Source organism: Excalfactoria chinensis, chromosome 21, assembly GCF_039878825.1.
Source record: "Excalfactoria chinensis isolate bCotChi1 chromosome 21, bCotChi1.hap2, whole genome shotgun sequence".
Lineage (NCBI taxonomy): Eukaryota > Metazoa > Chordata > Aves > Galliformes > Phasianidae > Excalfactoria > Excalfactoria chinensis.
Genome location: NC_092845.1, coordinates 3,778,312 through 3,800,538, shown reverse-complemented (window position 1 = coordinate 3,800,538; position 22,227 = coordinate 3,778,312). Strand labels below are relative to the sequence as shown.

Below are 22,227 nucleotides of genomic sequence, written 5' to 3'. Positions count from 1 at the left end.
TGGGCAGGCTGCCTCTGGCACCAGAGCCCAAACACCCTCCAGGCAGAGCTGGGTGCTTTCCCTGCATCTCTGCCCCTCGTTCTCCCACTTAGAAGAGCCCAAGAGGGAGCAGGAAGCCCCCAGGAAGCAAATATCCCCCAAGAAGCAATCTCCCACCAGGAACACGCACCGGACAGCAGATGGATGTGGCGGGGTTGTGTGTACAAAACAACAGAGATATTAAAAACATCCATGAGGGACGCAGGGTGATGCTGTCCCCACGGCCACCCCTTGGTCCCACAGTGCCCAGGGGAGGAGCGGCTCAGTGTGTCTGTTTGGCATCCAGAGGGTTAACAGTACTGTGGAAAGTGTGCTTTGTAAACATCTCTTCTATATTTTTATTTTTTTTTTTCTTTTTTAATTTATTTTTTTCTTTTTTTTTTTCCTCCTGTTTCTTTTTTGTGTTTTTTTTTGTTTTTTTGTTTTTTTTTTTTCCTTTTTCCTGTAAGTGATTCAAGGAGAGATGGGGAAAGGAGAGAGCTGCCCACCCCATAACCCACCCCCCTAAGAGATACCCCAAAGCCAAGCCAGCCCCAACGCCGGCAGGAAGCGGCTGCAGAGATGGCTCATCCCTTTGCTTTCCTTTCTTTTTCCCCCTCCTTTTGAAACATATAAAATACTCACTTATGTATTTACCGCTAATAAATGCAAGTTAGTTCCGTCAAACATGCTTCGCTTCGATATCAAGAATTGGCGCTGAACAAATCTTGGTTCCATATTAGAAACAGCCCCCCCGGACCCCCCCCACCCCCACCCCAAACCCACCCCGACAAAGAAGACAGAAATATCATGGAAAATACAGGTGACACCTACAGAGGAGACGGTGCCGCTGCAGAGGGGCCATCCCTGGACACCCTCACCCTCCCATACATGTTACATTCATGCCTCAGTCGGTCAGGGACACGGCGGGACAAAAGCAAGAAGGGGGAGCTCCCCTTTGCAGGGGGAACTGAGCCCCATCAGCATCCCATGGAGCCAAGGGTGTGGGAGTGAGCTTGGGCGAGGGGAGAAGCATCCCCTAACCCTATTGTTCTGCCCATGGGCAAGACCAAATCCTGGCCCCTGAGGAGGGAATTAGGACAGCTGCTGCTGGGCACAGCACCCAAATGCAGGACCTCACGGGTGGGTGAATGGGGGTACGCAGCCCCAGGGATATGGGGAGCACGGTGAGCATCAGGGGAGGCGGCGGGTCCGTATTGCTTTGAAGGAAAATCCCAGAGCACCCCTGCCACGTTCCCCTCACACCTGCAGTGGGTGCGGGTCTCCCCACGCTGCACCATCCGTCCCACCCACCTAACAGCAGCCCCCACAGCACCGGTCCCAGATCTCTTCTTTCCCTAGAGAGGTATTTAAATGCCAGGGCCAGGTCCTACAGAGGAGCTGGGAGATGGCAACCAAGGCCACCCAGCCTGCAGGAGCACCAAAGGACCAAATCCCCTTTGCCCACCTCTCCCCAAGGCATGCAGATTGCCAAGGAGGGGTCCTCAGGTACCGGTGAATCAGCAGCACACCCACGGGCAGGATATGTCCCCACTGTGCCCTTGCCACAACCACCATCCGCATCCCCTCCTCTCCAAGTAGCACCCATTGAGCTGAATTTCCACTTGTCTCCAGAAGTAAAAAGAACAACTAAAGAAACAAGCCGTGCCCCTCAGAGGAAGCACCACGGGCACCATCACCTTGCCACGGTACAAATCTAGCTGGCAGCAGCCGGGGCTCCCCGTGCAGCCCAAATACCCCGCTCCTATTTCTCCTACTCAAGCAGCAAGGCGGCAGCGAGCGGCAGCGATGGCAAAGGATGTGGGATGGAGCCAAAGCGGAGCACGAGCCCCAGCCAGCCCCGTCCCCCTCACCACCGTATTGCTCAGACAGCACTAGGCATGGTTACAAAAATAAAACAGCTATGTGGTTTAGATATATATATATATATTTTTTATATATATATTTGTATATATAGATTCTTGTTTTTGTCTATTTATAGGTGGATGGAGAAGCAGAGAAGCCTAAGCGCAATATAATGTAAAAATACTCGCTCTGCTCCCGCTGTTCAGACTCTCCCCACCTCTGACAGCCTCTCTCATGCTGCACAGAAGTTTCAGACACCTAGTACTAAGGAATTGCCTTAAATATTTATTCTTCCCCCCCCGCGCCCACCCCCCCCTCCTTCTAAAATAGAAAGTAAATATATATTTGTATAATTTTATATACAACAATGCGGTTTCAGTACACCAATATCGTTCTTCAGATAGAGATACTGGGGCTCGTTTTTGGTTGTGTTCTTTAAGTGCTGGGTGGGTGGGGGGGTTTAGAAATCAGAGGGGCTTTGGGAGCACAGGATAGAGCTGTCCCAGGATGATGGTCAGCCCTCTTGGTCACCTTGAGAGAACTGGAAGAAAACTCTCTCCCCAGGAGAGAAACTGGTATTTTGATGGTAAAGCAAAATATCCTGGGCAAACTCTCCTCCTCCCCATGGCAATGAGGGGCTGGCTGCTGTCTATGTGTGTGACAGCAGCCCCTTCCCCATGCCTGCTGTCCTCAGAACCCCCAGCCTTACAGGGGGACATCACGGGCCCTCCTGCTCCATCCAGTGCCAAAAAAAAAGGATGCCAGCCCCTGCGTGCCCCATTGAAACCAGTATAAAAATCCTTACCTACCACTACAGCGCATGCTTGCAAGATCCAAAACCCCTAAGCCTGGACCAACCCATCTGCCCCCCCCTTCTCTCTTGCCCACCCCCTCCCCACATACGGTCCTTCTTCCATCCATGCACATATCAAAAAATGCCCAGAGCCCTGGGGATTCGGGATGCTTGTCGGCACATGTCCTGAGGTTACCCTGCGCTGCTGGGTGAGACATCCAGTGCCAAGCAATGACAAGGGACAGACAGTTCAAACAGCACAGGCTTGCCAGATGGAAACATACTTAAATAGGGAAATACTGCACCAGGTGGCTCTGACTCATCCCAGCCACTTGCAGAAGGGTGCAGGGTCCCTTCCCTGGCCTCTCCAAGGAACCAGGAGTCAGTGTCCCTTTATAAGGGTACCCCGTGTCCAAGCAGTGCTGTAATGGACTCCCTGGAGAGCCATGGGCATCCAGCCCAAACTCAGCCACTACACATCTGCAATTCTGGGCCATGTCATTGCTGCCTGCACCCCCCACTGCCGGACCAGCCTTGCTTTGTGCTGTGCAAGGGGCTCTTGGTTTGATGCACGAAGCAGCAATGCTACAGCGCATCAGGTGAGCCATCACTAATGTACCTCCAACAATGGCTCCGGTGGATGAATCCCCTTATCCCAAACGTCCTGCTAATGAGTTTTAAAAAAGACAATGTGCCATATGGCACCCGGGGGGGAGGCAGAACATCCAGTCCTGTGGAGCCATTACCTCTGGGACAGCCTGAGAATGGCCAGCACAGCAGTTCTCAACCCATTTAGTCACATCTCTCTCATCTCTTCTGACTCATGCTCTTCTGGAAAGAACAGATGCAAAGCAAAACGCTTTAACACCAGTAACCAGAGAACAGCACCTACAGAGATTTTAGATAAGGGGTTCTGCTTGGTGTTGCTTCCTCTTTGAAGACTGCAGTGACATGGAAGATGAGGCAATGCGATGCTCCTTTCTGCTCCCATGCCCTGTGTGCAGGTAAGAGGCCCTTAACTCTTTCCTTCCCACTCCCATGGTCCAGTGATGAGTCACATACAATGAACACAGCAAACAAAAGAACTGGGGGGAGGAGCATGACTGATAAAAAGGGGGAAAAAAAGGACAACCAAGTCCTGTGTTGCAGGGATGGGGCTGCATGAAGGTCAGGCAGAGGTGCCCTGTGCCCATCCATTCCCAAATCCTCCCCAGGCTCTGCCTGGCTTTGCCCATCCCAATGCCCTCCCCCTCCACCACGGCTCTAAACACTCCCATATAGACAAACATACCCTTTACATGCAAATATACCGGACTTCTGCATACATATCTACCCTCATCCTACACTTCTCTATGTATTTATATCTCATATATACATTGCTTTTTTATGCTGGCTCCCTGAAAATGTTCCCTTCCACAACAAGCAGCAGCTCTGCCAGCTCTGCAGCGAGCCCAAGCGGGCTGTGAAGGAATCGCTGCCATCAGACTGCAAGCCTTCCAGCCTCAGCTCTCCAAAGAACACCCCAAGCCAAGAACTACAGCCGGAAGCACATGGGGAAACCAACCCAAAACTCTAAGAGATCCAAATTTTACATCACTGCAATAAGGAGGAGAGGCCAAACCACCAAGCTGATTCTGTCCTAACACAGACCACAAGAGATGTGCAGCGCTGAGGCACGTGTCATGCCCTGATGCCATTAGCCATGACCCATCCCTGCTGGGAGGTTTGCTGGAGTGCTGACCACAAACCCTGGCCCCACAGCATCCCTGGAGGTAGGTACAGCATTGCTGTTATTCCCTTTATAGCAATGGGGAAACCGAGGCGGAGTGCTGAAGCAACTTGCCTGCAGGCTCAGAGGAAGCCAATGGCAGAGCTGGGAACAGCAGCAACTCCCAGCTGTCAGCCCCATGCTCCAAGCAGACCATTTAACATGCAGAACTCACCTTACTGAGCACCACTGCCATGCACGAATCCACAGAGCTGCCCAACAAAACTCCACCACAAACACAGCTGTCTCCAGCCTCCATGCATGGATGAGCTGATAAGGAAATGCACACAGGAACAACAGCCTGGTGCCCTCCAAAACTAGATCTATGCAATGCCCTTGTACATACACCTCTGCATTATCCCTTCCCCAGCTTGGGGGCTGCTGAATCCTGCCCATTTCTTACTTCCTGATCCTCTCAAAACAAACCTGCAGCAGTCTCAGTGCTCCTCCAGCCCCACAGCCTTGCAGAGCCCATGGGAAATGGAAGCATGGAGCTGCAGCACTCTCACCCACCTGCAGCACCAGAACCCCAAAAACCAGGATTCACTGCACGGACACATTCAGCTTGTGTCCTCATCACAGCCTGTGATTCAGAGGTGTTTCTTCCACCACAGCCCAGCTCTTTGTATGAGACCTAATGAAACACATTGCATTTGCACCGTGCAAGGAGGAACGGATCTCATGTTTACCAATAGAGCAAGAGCCATCTACCCTAGGACAAGCTTACAAAATAAGAGAGTTTGGCCCAGAAAGATAAAAAAAATCAAGATATATTTTGCAGCATAAAAGAAAAAGGAAAAGCAGCAGCAGCAGCAGCAGCCGTGTTTGCAAACCATCAAAACAAAAACGAAGTTCAAACAGGGATGGAATGGGGGAAAATGGTTGCCATCATCTGACACAGCTTCGATGTCCCAGGTCCGCGGGAGCAGAGGAGATAAACCCCTGAAGGGCATGGAAACCAGAGAGCTGGGAGAAGCGAGGAGGTTGCCAAAGCAAGAGGCGAGCCCATCTGCCAAAGCACGGCCCAGCACGTGGCAAGAGTCTATTGGAAGGTAACTTGGTCTAGCAGGGAAAGGAGGTAGGGATGGTTTAGGGAAGAGCCGCGTCCATGAGGAGCCCCGGCAGGATTTCCCACTGCAGCAGCGTGGCAGGTACACGGCTGAAAGAGAGAGGGCTGCAGCTCCAGCCTTTAAAGGTCGAAGACAATGAAAAGCAGAGGGCCCATCAGCTCAAAACACCTGAAAAAGGAAAACAAACTCTCAAAAGGTTGACCAAGCAAGCTGGCGCACTCAGTCAACCTTCCTGCGCTCCAGATCCTCCTCTTTGCAGCAGGATGGGGGCACGGTCCCCCAACCTTGAGAGCCCAAAGACACTGCCTTGCCTGTGCAAACAGGCAGAGTAAATAGCTTGGAAAGCGCTCAAATGAACAAGGAAACCTACTAGAGAGGTCCAGGCAATGAGAGCCAAAAGAAGAGCAAGCAAGCTGCGGTCCAGCCGGCACAGAGCCTCCACACCCCCCTCCCTGCAGGGTACCACACCACGGAGCATCCCCGGTCACCATCACCTGTAGGGTCTGTGCAGCGAGGGTGGCCAGGGCCGGTGCCAGCGGGCAGCCTTGGGGACAGCAGGGAGGTGAGCCCTGGGTCTAAGCTCGCTTCCTCCTCCGCTGTGACATCGGCTAAGGTCTGGGGCCAACATCAGCTCCTCTCACACCAGCGAGCTGAAGTTACCCACAAGTTTGTCCCACTGCCAAGCAGGCAAATGGCATTAAATCAATTCAGATCCAAGTGGATTCTAGGTCAAGCCCTAAAACACACTCAAATAAAAGAAATACTCTGTTATACTGTTAGCGAAGTTGAAGTCTCACTCTGGTGGTTGATGGCACAGAAGAGAGAGGCACCTCTAAGAAACCCTCCCTCCTTCCCGAGACAAACTTGCTCACGGTTTGAAGACCACCTAAAGGAAGTTGTTAAAGCTTGAAAGTATCTCATCATCGATTAGAGGATTCTGTCAAGCGGTTCGAACCTAAGTCAGGGCTTTGAGATTTGAAAACAAGACGTCGTGCTCTGCTTTCGTTGTCGCAGGTTTCTGAACATCTCGGTGGAAGACAAAGCACAGTTTCATTTAAAACTAGGAATTTCTAGGCAGGCTGATGAACAGATTTCGACCTAAAACCTCGTTGGGAGCTCAGCTTGTTCTCACTGCTCTGGCCAGGCAGCGGAGAGGTCGCATGTTTCTCCAAATATCAAAGCCCTTTGAGGTTCAACCAGCAGCAAGAGCAATAACCAAGGCAAATCACAATTAAAAGGCAAGATTGCAGAGCATCTCTTGGCAATTCTACCTGGGAATAAACAAGAGTTTTGTATGCAAAATGGCAATGCCTACAGGCTCTTGGATTCTCTTTTTCTAACAGCCTGAATCAGCTTAAAGCAAGGATATCCACGTGACATCAGTATTTATTCCCAGGCAGGCTGGCGGGTTTAGCACTTTGCTAGAGAGGAAGAAGTGTGCAAACCTGGATGCAGTGTTTGATCTTACCACTTAAAATTAAAAAATCTCTAAGTATCTTAAAGGTAGGGATCGCTTGGTAGTAATAGCACTCAGCACATATGTAGCACTTGCTGCCCGCGGGCAGCCAAGCGCTTTACAAAAGTGCTTAAATATGACTTATCCCCATTTTACAGATGGGAGAACTGAGGCACAGAGAGGTTCAGTGACTTGCCCAAGGCCACGCAGTTAGATAGTGGAGGCAGAGCAGGAAAGAGAAGCCTGGTGTTCTTGGAGCAGGCTGCAGCTTTCCCGCTGAGAAAAGGCCTACGTAACCCAGAGAAACATCAATTGCCAAAGGAACCTACCCTAGGAAGAGAAAATACATTCTGGTGAAGAGTTAGAACAGCATTACCAAGAGGGGAACAGCGAGTCTCCTCGGATGGGCAAAGGGAAGGATAAATCCCAAAGCAGGTGTCACAGGTTGCCTACACAGCCAGGCTGGAGCAGGAGGGAGAAAGGGTGGACAGTGAAACCAGCAGCAACACATTCCGAAATGATGCCAAATGCTGGGCTGAGCTCTGTGCTTGGAGCTGCCATCCATCGCCACCCACAGAGCTGGGCTTTTCCAGCTGCCCTGGCTCAGGGACATGTCGGCCAGTGGGGCTTTTGGGAACACACAGTGAAACCCTGCTCACACGCACACCTACAGCATCTCCCCGTTCTGCAGTTATGAACAGAGATTACAAACGTGACCATAGTAAGAAATCACATTTCTGCACAGCACTGAGGGACATATGCTAGAGATACACGGAGTGTCGGGAAGAATTGGTCAAAACCACCCTCATCAAAGCTGGCACAAACCAGACTTTGGGGGATAACACCCATGGATGCAAACGGCCCCATACCTGCTTGCTTACAAAGGGTTTGGTACATGTCAACAAGGTTCAAATACAAATGCATGGAGAAACTGTGATTTATCGCTTCTCAGGCTGGTGTGAAGCCTTGGGGTCTTTCTGGTTTTCCCTTTCAGAGATAGGCAAGGAAAGATGTCAGTGATGTTGCTGTTATCTTCACATAATGGGAGGCTGGGCAGGGAGAGGCAAGGAGATTTCACAATTGCAGCTTTCCTGGGACCATTTGGACAAACTTTATCATAATCAGATTCACGGGATTACCAGCTGTTAGTCAGTTGGGTTGTTAGTTCCTTGTCAATCGATTACACCTCATGTCACATAATTCCTTCTTTCAATTCAGGGCCGGCTGCTTAATCTCACCATTTCCATCTACACGCACCATGCAGAAGCAGATGTCAGAATCTCCACCTATGCCTTTTACAGTGGAAAACTCTCTGAAACAGAGGTGTGCCACCCCCTCCCCATCTCACCAAAGCTCTAAGGGAGAGATGCAGATATGAAAAGCCCCAGGCATCCCCCCCCTCTAGACCCCAACCCACCCCGGGTCCTCCCAGCTCATCCTTGCCACCAGTTGCCCAACCCCAGCGTGCACGCAGACGAGGTTTCGGCTCCCTCTACCCTCTCCCTTTTAACCTTCTCTTGGGTCAGCATGAGGCTAAAGCAAAGTGGCGTGCCCACTGGGGTCGTCGTGGTCCACGCTGTTGAGGATGGCTGTCTGGTCCTCGGGGAGCTGCCGGTGGCAGAGGTCGTCCTTCAGCGCTGAGAGGCGGGCAAAGGGGTCCTGACGAGGGTGTCTCTTCTTCTTGCGGAGGCAGACAGCCTCGTCAGGCCACAGTACCTGAGAGTTGGGAAGGTGCTGAACCTGGGAGGCAGAGCCGTCTGCAGAGGAGAGAAGGCAGAAGGATGAGATATGGAACCCACCTGTAGCACTGCTGTAAAACAGAGCTTATAGCAAGACTGTTCCTCCTCCCCACACCGCTCCAAGCCCCAGTATGTGTGGGGTAAGGAAGGGGGAAAGATTTGCTGGAAGGAAAGTAGGCCTTTGTAGGAGAGGGTGTGGAAAGTCACCTCGAGTGGAGGGGAGGAGGAAGAGGAAGGATGGGGGCTCCAGCATGCAAGCAGCAGGTTGGATGTCAGGGAAAAAGAAACAAACAAAGAAGAATCCTAAATAAATAAAAAAAAGTAAATACAGTCACTAAAGATGGGTAATGAGCAGATACTAGAGGATGGAAGGGGAAAGGTGTTGGGAAGCAGGGGAAGGACTGCAGACAGCACGTGGGCAAGCAGCCATCCATCTGGGAGGCAGGTGCTCAGAGACCAACCCAAGCAATCCATGGGGTTACAGGGGGACGCTGCTGGGGGACTGCGGGGTCCTCACACTCACTGGATTGTTTTCTGGATTTCGAGGAGCCCTTGGATGACTTTTTGGGCTTCTTTATCCGCTGGTATTTCAGAGCTTCGAGCCTCTCAGGTGCAGCAGCGTCCCAGGACGGAGATGGACGTTTTCTAGAAAGGAAAAGCAGACACGTGCCATCAGCAGCTCCGGGTCACGCTTGGGCTGTGGGACGTCCCAGGTGGGGAACGGTTGACCCCAGCCAGCTCTGCCATGGAGAAGGAAAAGGTGAGAAAGCCCAGGCCGGGCACGCTGCCGCAGGAGACAGGAGACCCACACGTGTCTGTGTCCCCATCCCCTCCCGCTCAGCTGCGTTGCAAAGTCCCAGCACAGAGAGAGAGCGCAGCCGGCACCCGGCTCACCTGCCTGCCACACCGGCACTGCTAGACACAAAGGACGGGGCAGATCCTATGTCCGATAAGGTATTTTTGGGAAGTGATGGGAAACCCCTTGGGATGGAGAGGGAGGAAGAGAAACGCAGAAGCGGCACGACAGCACCGAGACCTGCGCGACACGGGGTGGGAGACACCGGCGCAACGAGTAGGAAGGAGGCAGGGATCCTGCCTGGCTCCCATAGCAAAAACAGGGACTGCACAACAGACAGGGACACAAAGAGCATAGCTGGGGTCAGCAGCTTGCTCCCAGCTAGAAGTGACAACAAATATAACGGCACAGAAGCTTCTGCTCCTTCACATTGGGATACTAGGAGCTGGATGTTCTGGCCCTGCTGGACAGGATGCACCACAGCTTGGAAATGAAAATACCAACAAGATTTCACTGCAGGGGGTAAGGAGGGGATTCATAAAGGGATTTTTCCTGTGGGAGAGTCAGTAATTGTAAGAGAGAGTTTCCCAGACTTAGTCCCCAAGTAACCCTTGTACAGGAGTCTGCTCAAGGTTAAGTGGTCTCCCTTTCGCAAAGGCTTTGTGCTCCATTGCCCCTTACTGTACCTGTTTTGCTAAGGACTTTTCAATCCAAGGATTGAAAAATATGACTGCTATAATGCAGGGCAGTAGAAGAAAACCTTTTTCTTTGGAGAACAGCTGGTCCAGCTCTCAGCTATAACACATCACAGCATCCCCCCATTTGCTGCATTCCCCTTTCTTTCCCCTTTGTTTCTGTGATGGTTGCAGGGCTCAAGTGCCAGTCCATCCTGTCCCCTCTTGCAGCCCCAGCCAGCATCCCTGAGGTCAGGCAGGGCTGGCTGTGCTTCCAGGGCTACTGCCAGCAGACAATGGGAGCAGAGCTCTTCCTCGGTGCAGTTTCCAGCAGTGAGTACATGGCACATCCCACACACAGTTATGGGAATGAGAACTTCTGGATGGTGAATCCATCTTCTCAGTACGTTTACTTCTACCCAAACACACGATGCTTTTCTTCTGTTCCCATTTCACTGCACTTATCCAGCCCAAGAGGCCAACTGACAGCAAATAACCATGACGGGCTCAAAACATAAGGTATGCAGAAAAAAAACATGCATAGGGAATGGTGAGGATCACAAGCAAGGTGAGGCACTCCTGCCTTCCCCATTAACGCAATGCTGAAGATAAGGAAGGCGACAATGGTAAATGAGCGCTGTGGCAAGGATGCCACCTACTGCACCATTCACCAAAACTGAAAATATCAGCAGGTTTGAGATCTGTGAGCTGTGTCTAACCCAGAGAGAGGAGTGATGAGACCTTTGTGAAGGACAGGACCCCACAAGCACCTCATAAAGCAGCAGGACGGATGGGTCGGAGCATCACCTTGATGAAACTACAGAATAGCCCGCATTGGAAGGGACCCATAAGGATCACTGAGTCCAACTCCATGTCACCAAAATTTTGAAGCCAAACTCTTTCGTCCCATTCTGGGGCTGTCAATGAGGTGTTACCCATTCACCACGACAGAAACACTGCAGGTGCCTAGCAGGAACGGCATGGAAGAGGAGGACAGGAGCACTGCTAGCTGAGGTCCATTTGGAGCTTCCCATCTCTCCAGCTGTGCATGCATACACAAGGCTTTCCCCCCTCTGTCAGTCTCTATGTGTGCCATGAAATACCAGTGTGGGAGTGCAGCTCATGAGCAACGCTTCACATCTGAGAATCCAAGCAGCTGCTGGAGCTGCACACACTTCAGCTACAGAGGCACTAAGAGCTCCCCAGGGCTGTTCCCCCCCATGGGGAGCAGAAGGGGTTGTTTTTGAAGATGCATGGGATTACAGAGCTTCTCGCTTTTGCTATTAGCATTAGAGAGCACCACGGAAAATGCAGCATAATGTGATGAAGCAGCTGGGGCGCAGCAGACGCAATGGAAACCCAAAGGCTGGGATAGAAAAGCCCCTTTCATGTTTCCCATTGCAACAGAGACATCAAGGAGTGGATGCTCCTGGAGATCCTCTCTTCCAGCTCCCAGCAGAGCAGTGCATCAGCTGAAGATGAAGCATCTCTTTACACAAGCTGATAGCCCTGCTGGCAGGATCCAAATAAGTCTTCCCTTTCAGGAAAGACATTTACAAGCTTGTAGAGCCGCTGTGCTTAAATGCCTTCTTCCCACAGCCAGCTTAAGCAAGAAAGGTACTCGGCCAATTGCAACCTCAGCTACTCCAGTTCATTGCCATGTGGCTCACGTGTGCCAAGCCCTGGATATCACTGCATTGCCCACAAGCATGTCTTTCTGTCTTACAGCCCAGACAACTTTGCTAATGCTATTAGAGCTCCGTATGTTAAAGCCTCTTGCTATTTTCATTCTTTTTTCTTCTAAGAAGATGCTAGTGACTGTGGCACGTTGACAAAATGAGACAGATTTACCAAGGGATTATGAGGAAATTGCCTCAAGTTCGTTTCCACTAGTTCTCCCTAATTGGGCTTGTATTTATATCCACAAACATAAACAGCGAGCGCAGTGAACCCATGTGCCACTATAAATACTGCCTGACCTCTGGCAAGGAAGAGATACAGAGGAGGACAAAACGATGCTACTCACCAGCCAAATCTTATCTGCTCTACCCACCCTTTATTTCTTCAAAGGTCTCCGACTCAATCGAATTAACTTGCATTTTAAGTCCGGCCAAAAGCCTCTTCCTGCCCCCAGAGCCTGTACTTTGGGCAGCCATCCATGCACGAGGGATCCTGAGCACCAACAGACGACAAGTTCAGAGTGGGGGGGGGGGGATGAACTTCTGGAGACCTCAGGATGGAGCCAAGCAAAGAAGCTTCAAGAAACACACGTGACTTCCAGACATGACCTCCTGTGCGATGCCATAGAACATTCAGCACTGAATTTTTCCTCCAGTCTTCAAAGGAAAGCCCTTCTGAACAAGCAAAGGTCTGAAGCACGTGCAAAGAGGGGTCTTGGAAAGACTGACGAGTTACTCAGCCCCAGGACAAGGAAGGGTAGTTATAGGTGACATTATCCAAACCAACAAATACCACTGCTGTGTTTTCTTCAAACATCTTTGCACTGTAAGGGAGAAGGCTCCTTAAGCATCACTAGTATTTTTTTCGCCCACCAGGGGGAAGCCACATGAAAGCACAAGCTGTGACCTTCAAGGACGTCGGGTGCGTGTGTCGCCTTGTGGAGGTCTCTCACATCCTTCCCCATCTTCTTTTCTCCTTGAGTCAAGACAGTGATATCCAGTGATATGTTTGGACACATCAGAGCGTCTGCTTGGCCATCTCCAGTGTCCATCACATCCCAGCCAAGCTCCTCCAACCCCTCATACTTGAAGAGCTCCATTTGCCCACATGAGGCTCAACCTCAAGTTCCAGTCTTGTGTGATCCCCTTGCGCTCTTTGCTCTGAGGTGGTGCCCAATGCCACCTCCATCCCAGGATGCCACCATACACCATTTGAGATCCTTTAGTGCAAGAGGTGCTGGAGAGACGCAGCAGTTGCGACCCCTTCCCCCAGAGCTGTTTGCCAAGCCACTGCTGCCAAAATGAGGGAGGAGGGGGCTGGTGACAGTGGGGAGCACACCAGAGCATGGGGGCCCTTCTGCAAGTCTGCAGACAACACAACTCGTCTACACCATGGACTGCACCATGCTGACGGGAGAGGAGAGAGGACAGGGGAAAAGGGACCGGAGTGGAGAGAAAGGGGTGGATACAGTCACAGGAAAAAAAGGGGAGAAAGGAAGATAAATGAAAACCAGGAGTGAGAAAACGTATAAGTAACGTAAAAAAAAGAAGTAAAAATAAAAAAAAAATAATAAGAAAGGAAAGAAGAACGCACTCAGACAGGAGGACTCACAACTTCTCCAAGCGGGAGGAGGCATGAAACACATGCAGAGGAGCAGCACATGGACAGTCTTTAAAGGGGAACCTGGTTGCTTTCAAGCCGGGAGCAAGGGGTGCTCCTGCTCCTGCATGCCTGGCACCGATGTCCCTTTGTCACTCAATGCTACGGTGCACCCAGCCCATGAGCTCCTGGCATCAGCAGCACTGTCCTGGCAATGGAGGCCAGTGGGGCTGCCTGCAATGCCAAGGGGCACAGGAGCTCGGTGTCTCATCTGTGGTTTTTGGGTTTCCCTGGTAGGAGATGAATCACTGCCCACTGGGTTGAAGCAGAAGATGGGAAGCTCCTAGCTCAGTAATGGCAGCATTTCTCCCTGCTCACCTTCACCCAGCAAAAGCCACCACATGGCAGCTCCTGCTCCCAGCGCTGGGGGATCAGCTGCAGCTGCCACCAGCTCACAAACCGCCTCTCCCTCTCCTCCTCTCAGCTTTTATTACCGCAGTACAAAAATCCAGCTGCTCTAGTAGAAAATTCCTGTGCTCTGCATCCACTGGCAATTTTACGACCCCACATCATCACAAAATCACTTGGCTGGGCTCTTTACAGGATTCCTCGCTTATTAGAGCAAGATTTATTCTTTCTATGGCTTCCCCTTTTTTTGGGAGAACAACTCTGGATTCACTCCTGCAATTCCAACCCCTGGCAGCAACTCAGGGCAGGACACACTGCTGCTCCTCAGCAAGCATCCTGTAGGACAGTGTGACCCTGTTCTTGGTACCTACCCACCCCCAGAGCTCGCTGCTGAGACAGGAGCTAAGTGCAAACTGTGCAAGAGCCACACCAAGCTGGGACACGAGACTGGTCTGATCAGGCTGTGCTGAATCCACACTCATTTAGGCCTCTAGATCTCTTGGATTAGGGAAGCACCACGGATAAAGGATGTAAAACAGCGCTCAGGAGCTCTGGAAGCTGCAAAGCTCAAACCAGAGGGGTTTTGCCATGCCAAGAAGATGACTTCTCCATGGAGCACCTATCCCAGCTCCATCACCAAGACCCAACATTCCTTCCTTCCCTCTCTCCACCCCAGGAGAGAGCTCCATGAACCATTTGAGTTGGGAAGGACCTTTAGAGGTCATCTAGTCCAACTCCCCCTGCAACAAACAGGGGTTTCTTACTCCTAGAAATACCTACCTAATTCCCTTAGGCACCTCTCCCACTCCAATGGGCTTCCCAGGCTGCTGGGGGAGTATGAGCCAGGCCACTGACACTTCTCATTTGTGGTTGCAGGTTTTGAACCTAACAAAGCTTGGGGACGGTCGGGCCCTAAAATAATCCCATCTTCAATCCCACCTCTCCTTTCACAGCCAGCCTGGCTGACTCCCCAGGGCTGGGAACAAGCATCATCCCAGCTGGTTTGATCTATTTCAGTTGAAGAGAAAAAAAGGAGGAAATTCTCTGCTTTATAAGATCTGGAAACCATCTCCCAATTGCTCCTGCTGCCATTCCAGGGATGCCTGTGGCCATCCAGGAAACTGCTCCAACATGGGAACCCCTGAGAGGTATTTCCTTGAGAGAATCTTTCCAGATTTACTTCTGGCTGTTTAATTACAGCTGGGTCAGGAGAAGTCTTACAGATTTCTCCAAGGAGCTTTTCAGAGAGGGAGGGCTTTTACTGTAACTACATTCACCGCAATAGGAACGATGAAACACTCCACCTGCCTGGAACTGCAGTGAAGGTGCTGCCAACCACAGAGCCCACCCTGAAACAAAGACTTCTCCCACTTTCTTCATCTGAAAAACCTTGGGAAGAAGAAACTGGATGGAAACAAAAACCTTCATTCTGTGGAACGGAACGGGAGACCTCTTTCGGAGCTGTTGCCCACAAGCACCACGGGCAGCTATTTCAACCAGCTGAAGGTGCAGGGCTCTGAGCTCCTCCAAAGGGATAGGGGAAAACCCAAAAGCCACAGAGACTGTGCGTTCAGAGGTGTTTCCTAATGTTTTATAGTTCCTTATTCCCCTTTAAAGGAAGAGATGGTATTGGAGAAGCCCCTTCCATGTCCCCTCTCATGCCCCACTCCCAGCCACCCTCCGCAGCGCCCACACCATCCTTTCGGACATGGATCACCCTTACCTATTGAGCTGAGGAGAAGCTTGTCTCGACAACACTGCCCAGATAGCTGAGATTAATCAAAAACAAAGCAGTTATCAACACCCGCAAGGAGCCGAGCTCCGCAACACATCAGCACGTCAACAACTCCAAAGGAAAAGGAGGGAAAGAAACCAAACTGAAACACAAACGAAACAAGGCTGGAGAAGAAAGGGGGAAAGAAACAGAAGAGAAAGGAAAAAGAACAAAAATAATAATCAACAAAGCGAATGGATACACTGCTTAAAAGCACGGACAACAGTGCTCTAACACAGACTTGTCCTGCGACTGTCCTGTACCTGGAGCTCCTCGGGGTGCCCTGGCTCTGAGACTGCATGGAGACGTGGACCCATGCGTACGTGTCTGCATCACTACGGCCAAGAGCTGCGCAGAAATCATCTCAGGTCCTCCAGGTCCCCATCTCCCTCCCCAGCCTCTCCCGTGAGCCCTCCCCTACACCCTACACACCCCTTTCCCCAGCCACGCTGGAGGGATTTCCTATAAGGCCATAACGCTTCCAGGTACCAGAGAGTGGGAGTGAAATGCGGAGGGCGCTGCGGGGTGAAAGGCTGCCTCCCCCCACCCCAAAAACCACGGCTCTGCTCCAAATGCCTCCGACCGCGCCGCGGGGCTCCATCACGAGCCGAGGGGCTCGGCATCCCCCTACACAACAAGCCGAAATGAAGCGAGACGAAAGGATGGAACGAAAGCACGGCTACGGGATCTAGGGTGCTGTGAAAGAGACGGAGGAAGAGAGGAGAAATACAGAGAGAGAAAGACGCTTTTTGCCTGGAGCAACCCTGGTACCTGGAAAACCAGCTGCTACAGTCTAGTGCAGCCACATCCCTCTTTAGGGTAGGATCTGAGCGTGCCGGCGGCCTCCTGAATTCCACTGGGTTATTTTTTCCTCTCCTGACATGCTGCTGGTGGGGCTAAGTCCTTGATCTCTCCCTGCCCGCGTCCTGGGGCTGCAGCATCCCTTTTGCAGATGGGGCGGTGGTTTTTATAGCTGTTTCTGTCATGCATTAAAGCTCTCTAGATTCCGCGGGATGGAACAGAAGGAAGACACAGGCGCAGCAGCCCTAACGTTCGAAGAAAGCCAAGAGCCAGAAGCTAGAAGAGGAAACAACCGCCGGTGACACCAGGACACTTACCTACGCAAGCCAGGAGCCAGGCCTGCAGCCCAGGCATTTGTCAGCCTGGTAGCCCAACCACAGAGCTCTGGTTCCCACGTCAGCGGTCGGGGAGGAGGAAAGCAGCACCGGGAAGGCCGCCCACCTAACCCCGAGCTGGCTCGGGCAGCGGCCATGCACCCTGCGCCCGCAGCGTGAGCCTCTGCAGAGCCATGGCCTAGCAAAGCCCGCGGGACGCCATCTCCAAAAGGGATGCTGCAGCGTACCCAGAGAGACCCTACAGTTCGGATGATGATGGCGGGGAGGGAGTTGGAGGGAAGGGGGGGGCGAGGCGGGATGGGGAAAGTCGGGAGAGGGCCTGGGGCTCGGAGGGAGGGGGGAACCACGGGTCTCACGCACTTACCCCGAGGTGGCTACCGTTGTCGATGTGGGCTCCGGTCTGAGAATCTCCTCGCTAGCCCTCCTTGGAGAAGGGATGTCTCCAAAAACATCCATGGTGTCTGCGGGCAGGGAGGAGCCCTGGGAGCCAGAAAAGCCAGTGGTCAGCGAGGTGAAGGCTGTGGCAGGTCGGTAGCTGGGGCTTTCCCCCCGGCTGCTCGGTGCGGGGGATCCGGTGGACGGCGTGGACTTGCGGGAGAAGCTGACCGCTGCGGGGGGCTGCAGGGTGATCTCCGACACCTCGGTCTGCTGGATGAGGCCCGGACGGGGCCTGGCGCGGGCGGTCAGCTCCGGGGAACTGTTGCGGGAGCTGAGGGGGCTTTGGGTCAGAGGAGAAAGCCTCGAAGGTTGTAGCACCACCTGATGTAAACTGGGCTCAGCCCTCCTGACCTGCCGAGGGCTGGGCCGAGGTCGGGGTTGGGGCTCGTACCACCTGGTGTCCAGGCTGAATGTGCTTGTGCCGGTGTGGCCGACGGGCTCGGACGGTTCGTGGTAAGGCAACACAGGTATGCCCATACCTTGACTGGTATGTCTTAGCTGCCCTTGACATCCCATGGGTTGCATAGGTTTGTCCTGCCACTTGGTGGTGGTGGGCACAGAGGGTTGGCCCCTGCTGGGTGACTTGCCAGTCCAACTCTTTGGTGCCTCCAGGGGCAGGATGCCCGGGTAGGACGCGGGGACGACCTGAAGAGAGGAAGGAGGCGGCCCCCGAGGAAGACAACCAGTGGGCTGGGAGCCCTCGGCCGTCGCCTCGCACTGCTGGAGCTGAGGGGGGAACGTTGCCGCGGGGGACGCTTCCAGGCTGCCGAAGGGGAGCCCCCAGGGCTCAGGGGACCGGCCCCCCGTAGGGGTCTGGGCCAAGGGCAGCGTGCTGTTGGAAGCATTCTCCCCGTTCTCCTCGGGGATGGTGGGGTGTCCAAAGGGCCCCTCGGGGTGCAGTGGTGGGGAGGACATGACCGAGCTCAGCGGGCTGACTTCTGGCATGTAGAAGGGCGGCGGGTCCACCTCCCCGGGGCTGCTGCTGCTGAGGTAACCGTAAAACTGGTGGTGGAAAGCCCGGGGGGCCGGCGGGCGGGCCTGGCCTGTGGCCTGTAGGGCGCCGGGACCCTCCAGTGCCCGGTGGAACCGGGGGCTGTATGCTGGTGGCTGAAGGTAGGACTCCTGGCTGGAAGAGAGAGGGGTGAGCTGGGCCTTGAGGGCCGTGACCGAGGCTGGGACGACGGGGTCATCGTTCTCCTCGTCCGACTGCCGGAACTCGGGGTACATGTCCGTCTCCTCCACAAAGGGGAAGCCCTCGATCCGCCGTGTCTTCAGAGAAGGCTCCATCTCCGCCGGGTCCATGACGAAGCGGCCATCCGGCCCGCGGCTGATGAGCTCGATGGGGGTGGTGGCCTCAGCTTCGGCCTCCGCCTTGGAGACGCTGTACTTCTTGCTGCTGATGGCTCGCTTGGTCTTCTTGTAGAGGGAGAGTTCCTTCTCCTTGGTGGGGCTCAGCATCCGCTTAGCCTGTGGGCCTTGGTCGTCAGAGGACTCGGAGGGGGGACGGAGTGTGCGGATGCTCTCTGGACTCACCTTGCCAGAAGACAACCTGGACCACAGGGGAGAAAAACCAAGAGAGGGAGCGGTCACCGGAGGAGAAACAAGCTCTTCTCATCCAGAAGAACTGCTGGATCCAGAAAGCAAAGATCTCAAAAGAGAAACTGCTGGAAGAAACTTGTGGGGACTACCATGATGGCTTGGCCAGCTCCAACACAGGCTGTGAGAAGCAAGTGGGAAAGAGGAGCTGGAAACATCACACACGATCCCCACTCCTCAGGACACCTCTGCACCCCCTTAGGGTGCAGTTTGCTCCAGCGTCTCACAACAAGCTCCACAGTCCCATCAGAATGAAAGACAGATCCAAAGTCTTTTTCCAACTCCTTCCAAAGTTTCCTACGTTCACCAAAGCTACCCAACTCTGGGAAAGCCCCCAAGAGGTGCTTCCCCATTTTAGGGCTCCAGAAGAACCTCAGGCAAATAATTCCCTCCTGTAGATCTCAGCATCTCACACAGACATGCTGATAGATGGTTTCAAATCAACTTTTTCCCCCAATTCAAATACACAAATTTAAGGCTGAGAGCCTCAAAAGATAAAGAGATGGCAGGAGAAGATAAGTATCAGAACAGAATCCCTATTCAGAAAGCCTCTGACAAACAGGATTGAAGGGCAAAAGATAGCTGATCCAACAGAGATGATGTGAGCATGGCCATTTCAGTGCGGTGGATGAGCTGAGAAAAGGAAGATTAAGATCCACCAGCACAGGAGCCTAAACATGAGGTGTCCACACCTCAGAAACTTGCACTCGCATCAGAAAGATGCTCCTGCTGCTTAGTGGCTATTAGCACTTTTGAAGGGCTCTGGAAGGAGTTGTGGCCAGTGCAGCATCCTGACCCACAGCCTTTGGGCATACGTGCAAAGAGACTTCAGCAGAGACTTCATGGGAAATGAAAAGATACGCATTTAAGATTCTGAATTTCCCAAGAAAAATGGAGCCAACAGAACAACTCAAAACTACGCTGAGCTTGCACAGAGGACTATGAACACAGCAGCAGCCCTTCCCCTGAGGAGCCACTTTCAAGCTGGGTGTGTAATTCATTTCCACCTGGTCAACATGTCCAGATCCACAAGGTTGTCTCTTAAAGGTCGCTGTGCTTGTCCCTGCTGCTTTCTGCTCCGAAGCCTGTTTGTCTCCCGTGAACCATTTTGCTCCCACAAGTTTACAGAACATTGAAACCAAATCGTCAGAAGCCACAAAACAAGGCCAGATATTTCCATTCGACCTTTCCAACAGCTGTAGGAAGAGGCACCCTGAAGACCCACAGCCTGGTGCCAAATCTAAGACAGGTACTTACGGGGACTCCAAACTCTTCCTGCAGTGGGTTATCGAGAGAGGAGGGTCTGGAAAAGAATAAAAGGGGAAAGAAGAGAGAACGCTGAGGAGGCGCAACAAGACAGAGAGACACACAAACAACATCACAACCACAAAGAAGACACTCAACAAGAAGCCAAGTTTTCATTGCTGCTGTTCTTTAATGGTTGCTGACAACAAACAGCTCCCGTCACAGATTCCTATCAGTCCTGCTTCCGCAGTTTCGCACGCTAGAGGCAAAGGAGCTGATTCCCCTGCCCTCTCCGGCTTCCCAGCTGCTTGGACAGGTGGTGGTTTCCCTACCAGGTGCTCCTGTAAGGTGGCTGCTGGCCCAGCTTTAGAGAAGGAAAATGGTGCAAGTCTCCTTCTTGGGATCTTCTCTAGCCTACTGCTGCCAGTGGGCACTGCCAGGCAGAGCCAAGCGGCTGCAGAGCCCATTGCTGGGGAGGGGGGGCGCCTTGGGAAGGGCATTGGTCCCCCTCAGCCAAGGGGACATCCCAGCCCTAGCCCCCAAGCTCTAAGAGCTGTCACCATGTGAGATTGTGCCCTCAGAAATCCCAAGCCTCTGTGCCGCCTCTTCACCCACCCTTCCTCTCCCACTCCTGAACACAGGCGCTTTCAGGCACAGCCGGGGGATGAAGTCAGAGCTTCACCTGAAGACGCGCAGGGATGGAAGAAGAGACAAGACAGGGAAGAACATTACCACCACAACAGGAAAGAGGACAGAAACAACAAGAGGACAGAAAGGACGAGGAGAGAAGCACACCAGGACCGAGCTCACCTTTCTTGCGTTTCAGTTTGCGTTTGCGTTGCTTGTTGACGAAGCAGGCGGCGAGTGTGCTGAAGAGGATGGCAGCAGCCAGGAAGCAGATGGTGGCAACGATGCCAGCCAGCACCGGGCGGGCTAAACCTTCATCCGTCAGGTCAGGCTGAGGGAATACGTCTGGGGAAAAAGAGCAACCATCAGGTGTTACACAGAGACACACATGCACAACCTGCCTGGGGGATCAACAGTCTGAAGGGCAATGCTGCCTTGATGCAAGACAGCTCACTCGTTTCTGCAGTGATAACCTTGAAGGAAAGACCCTGCCTTAAATCCAGCCCACGTGGGAAGACCAGGTAGTGGTGCTGCAGGCCAAGTGTTGCAGAGGTGTCACACAAAAGGGACCCTTCCATCTGTGTTGATGGACACCTAGGGAAGATGTGCTCCCACCACACAAATCCACATTTATGCACAAATGAACGCAGCTGCATCAAAGCTGCAGTTATCTACTGCTGTAATAACCCACCACAGCTCAGGCTGTAGCAAGACCAAGTGTTTTCCCTAGTGTGTGAATACAGAATATTGCAGATCTTCAATGAAAACTGGCTGGAACCAGCACCGATGCCCCTGAACCCTCAGCTACACCACTTCTCTAACCAGGAGTGCATTTGAATCACCACCAGAGCCTAGCTGCAGCTATTTGCAGATGCAAGAGCAGTTATCAAATCCTGCACACGCCAGTGCTCCTGCCACACATCCACACGCAGGGTCAGTGCACATTCGCCTGCTGGGAGCAGCAGCTCTGAGCTGCAGACGGCACCCAGGAGGGTCAGGGACGCACGCACACCCTGTGGCCACAGCTGCCTTCGTGCCCCATGCGCTGTCAAACCCAATCAGAAACACTGGGCAAGAGGAGAGCAGCAGCACATGGAGGACGGAGCAGCAGGCTGCTGGCAGCAGGCTCCCTGCATCGCACCAGCACCACTTGGGGGCAGAGAGAGACTGCTTCATTCCTGCACGCAGCCCAACTGGGCGGCTCCTCAGCTTTTTCCAGGCAAACCACACCAGCAGGGTTCACTGCATCCTCTCCTCCTGCAGATCTCCCCCTTCCCATCACCATCACCTGCCCAGCCCTAGCTGGAGGACTGCTCCTCTGAGCTGCACTGGGGTGCAGGGGACACGCTGCAACGTGTTGTAGTCTCCTGTTGCAAAGCTCTGCTGCTTTTCCACCCCCTGCTCTGGACACCGCACTGCAGTGCTGCATTTCCCTCTCTGCACCTTTCATTTCCATTTCCAGGCTGCGCAGTGCTGGGCTCAGAGCTTTGTTCTCAGGGCACCCCACAGAGCGAGGACCAAGAAGGGCACTTTGTCCTTGCCTG

General features: G+C 53.0%; 1 protein-coding gene across 14 annotated transcripts in view; it reads right to left on the bottom strand.

The window, feature by feature from the left end:
* Nucleotides 1-5,199: 5,199 nt before the first annotated feature.
* IGSF9B (immunoglobulin superfamily member 9B) overlaps nucleotides 5,200-22,227 on the bottom strand; it is a 39,802-nt gene continuing 22,774 nt past the window's right edge. For 3 of the 14 annotated variants that reach the window (XM_072355126.1, XM_072355128.1, XM_072355134.1), the window contains exons 16-20: nucleotides 20,867-21,028; nucleotides 20,069-20,114; nucleotides 17,142-18,764; nucleotides 9,234-9,355; nucleotides 5,200-8,728 (exon numbers count right to left, since the gene is read on the bottom strand). In XM_072355126.1, coding sequence (XP_072211227.1) covers nucleotides 8,505-8,728; nucleotides 9,234-9,355; nucleotides 17,142-18,764; nucleotides 20,069-20,114; nucleotides 20,867-21,028 — 2,177 coding nt within the window. In that variant the 3' untranslated portion in view covers nucleotides 5,200-8,504. Of the gene's footprint in view, nucleotides 8,729-9,233; nucleotides 9,356-15,590; nucleotides 15,637-16,412; nucleotides 16,719-16,759; nucleotides 16,994-17,141; nucleotides 18,765-20,068; nucleotides 20,115-20,866; nucleotides 21,029-22,227 lie in introns of those variants that run through there. The other 11 variants (XR_011905744.1, XR_011905743.1, XR_011905742.1 and 8 more) reach the window with 11 other exon arrangements.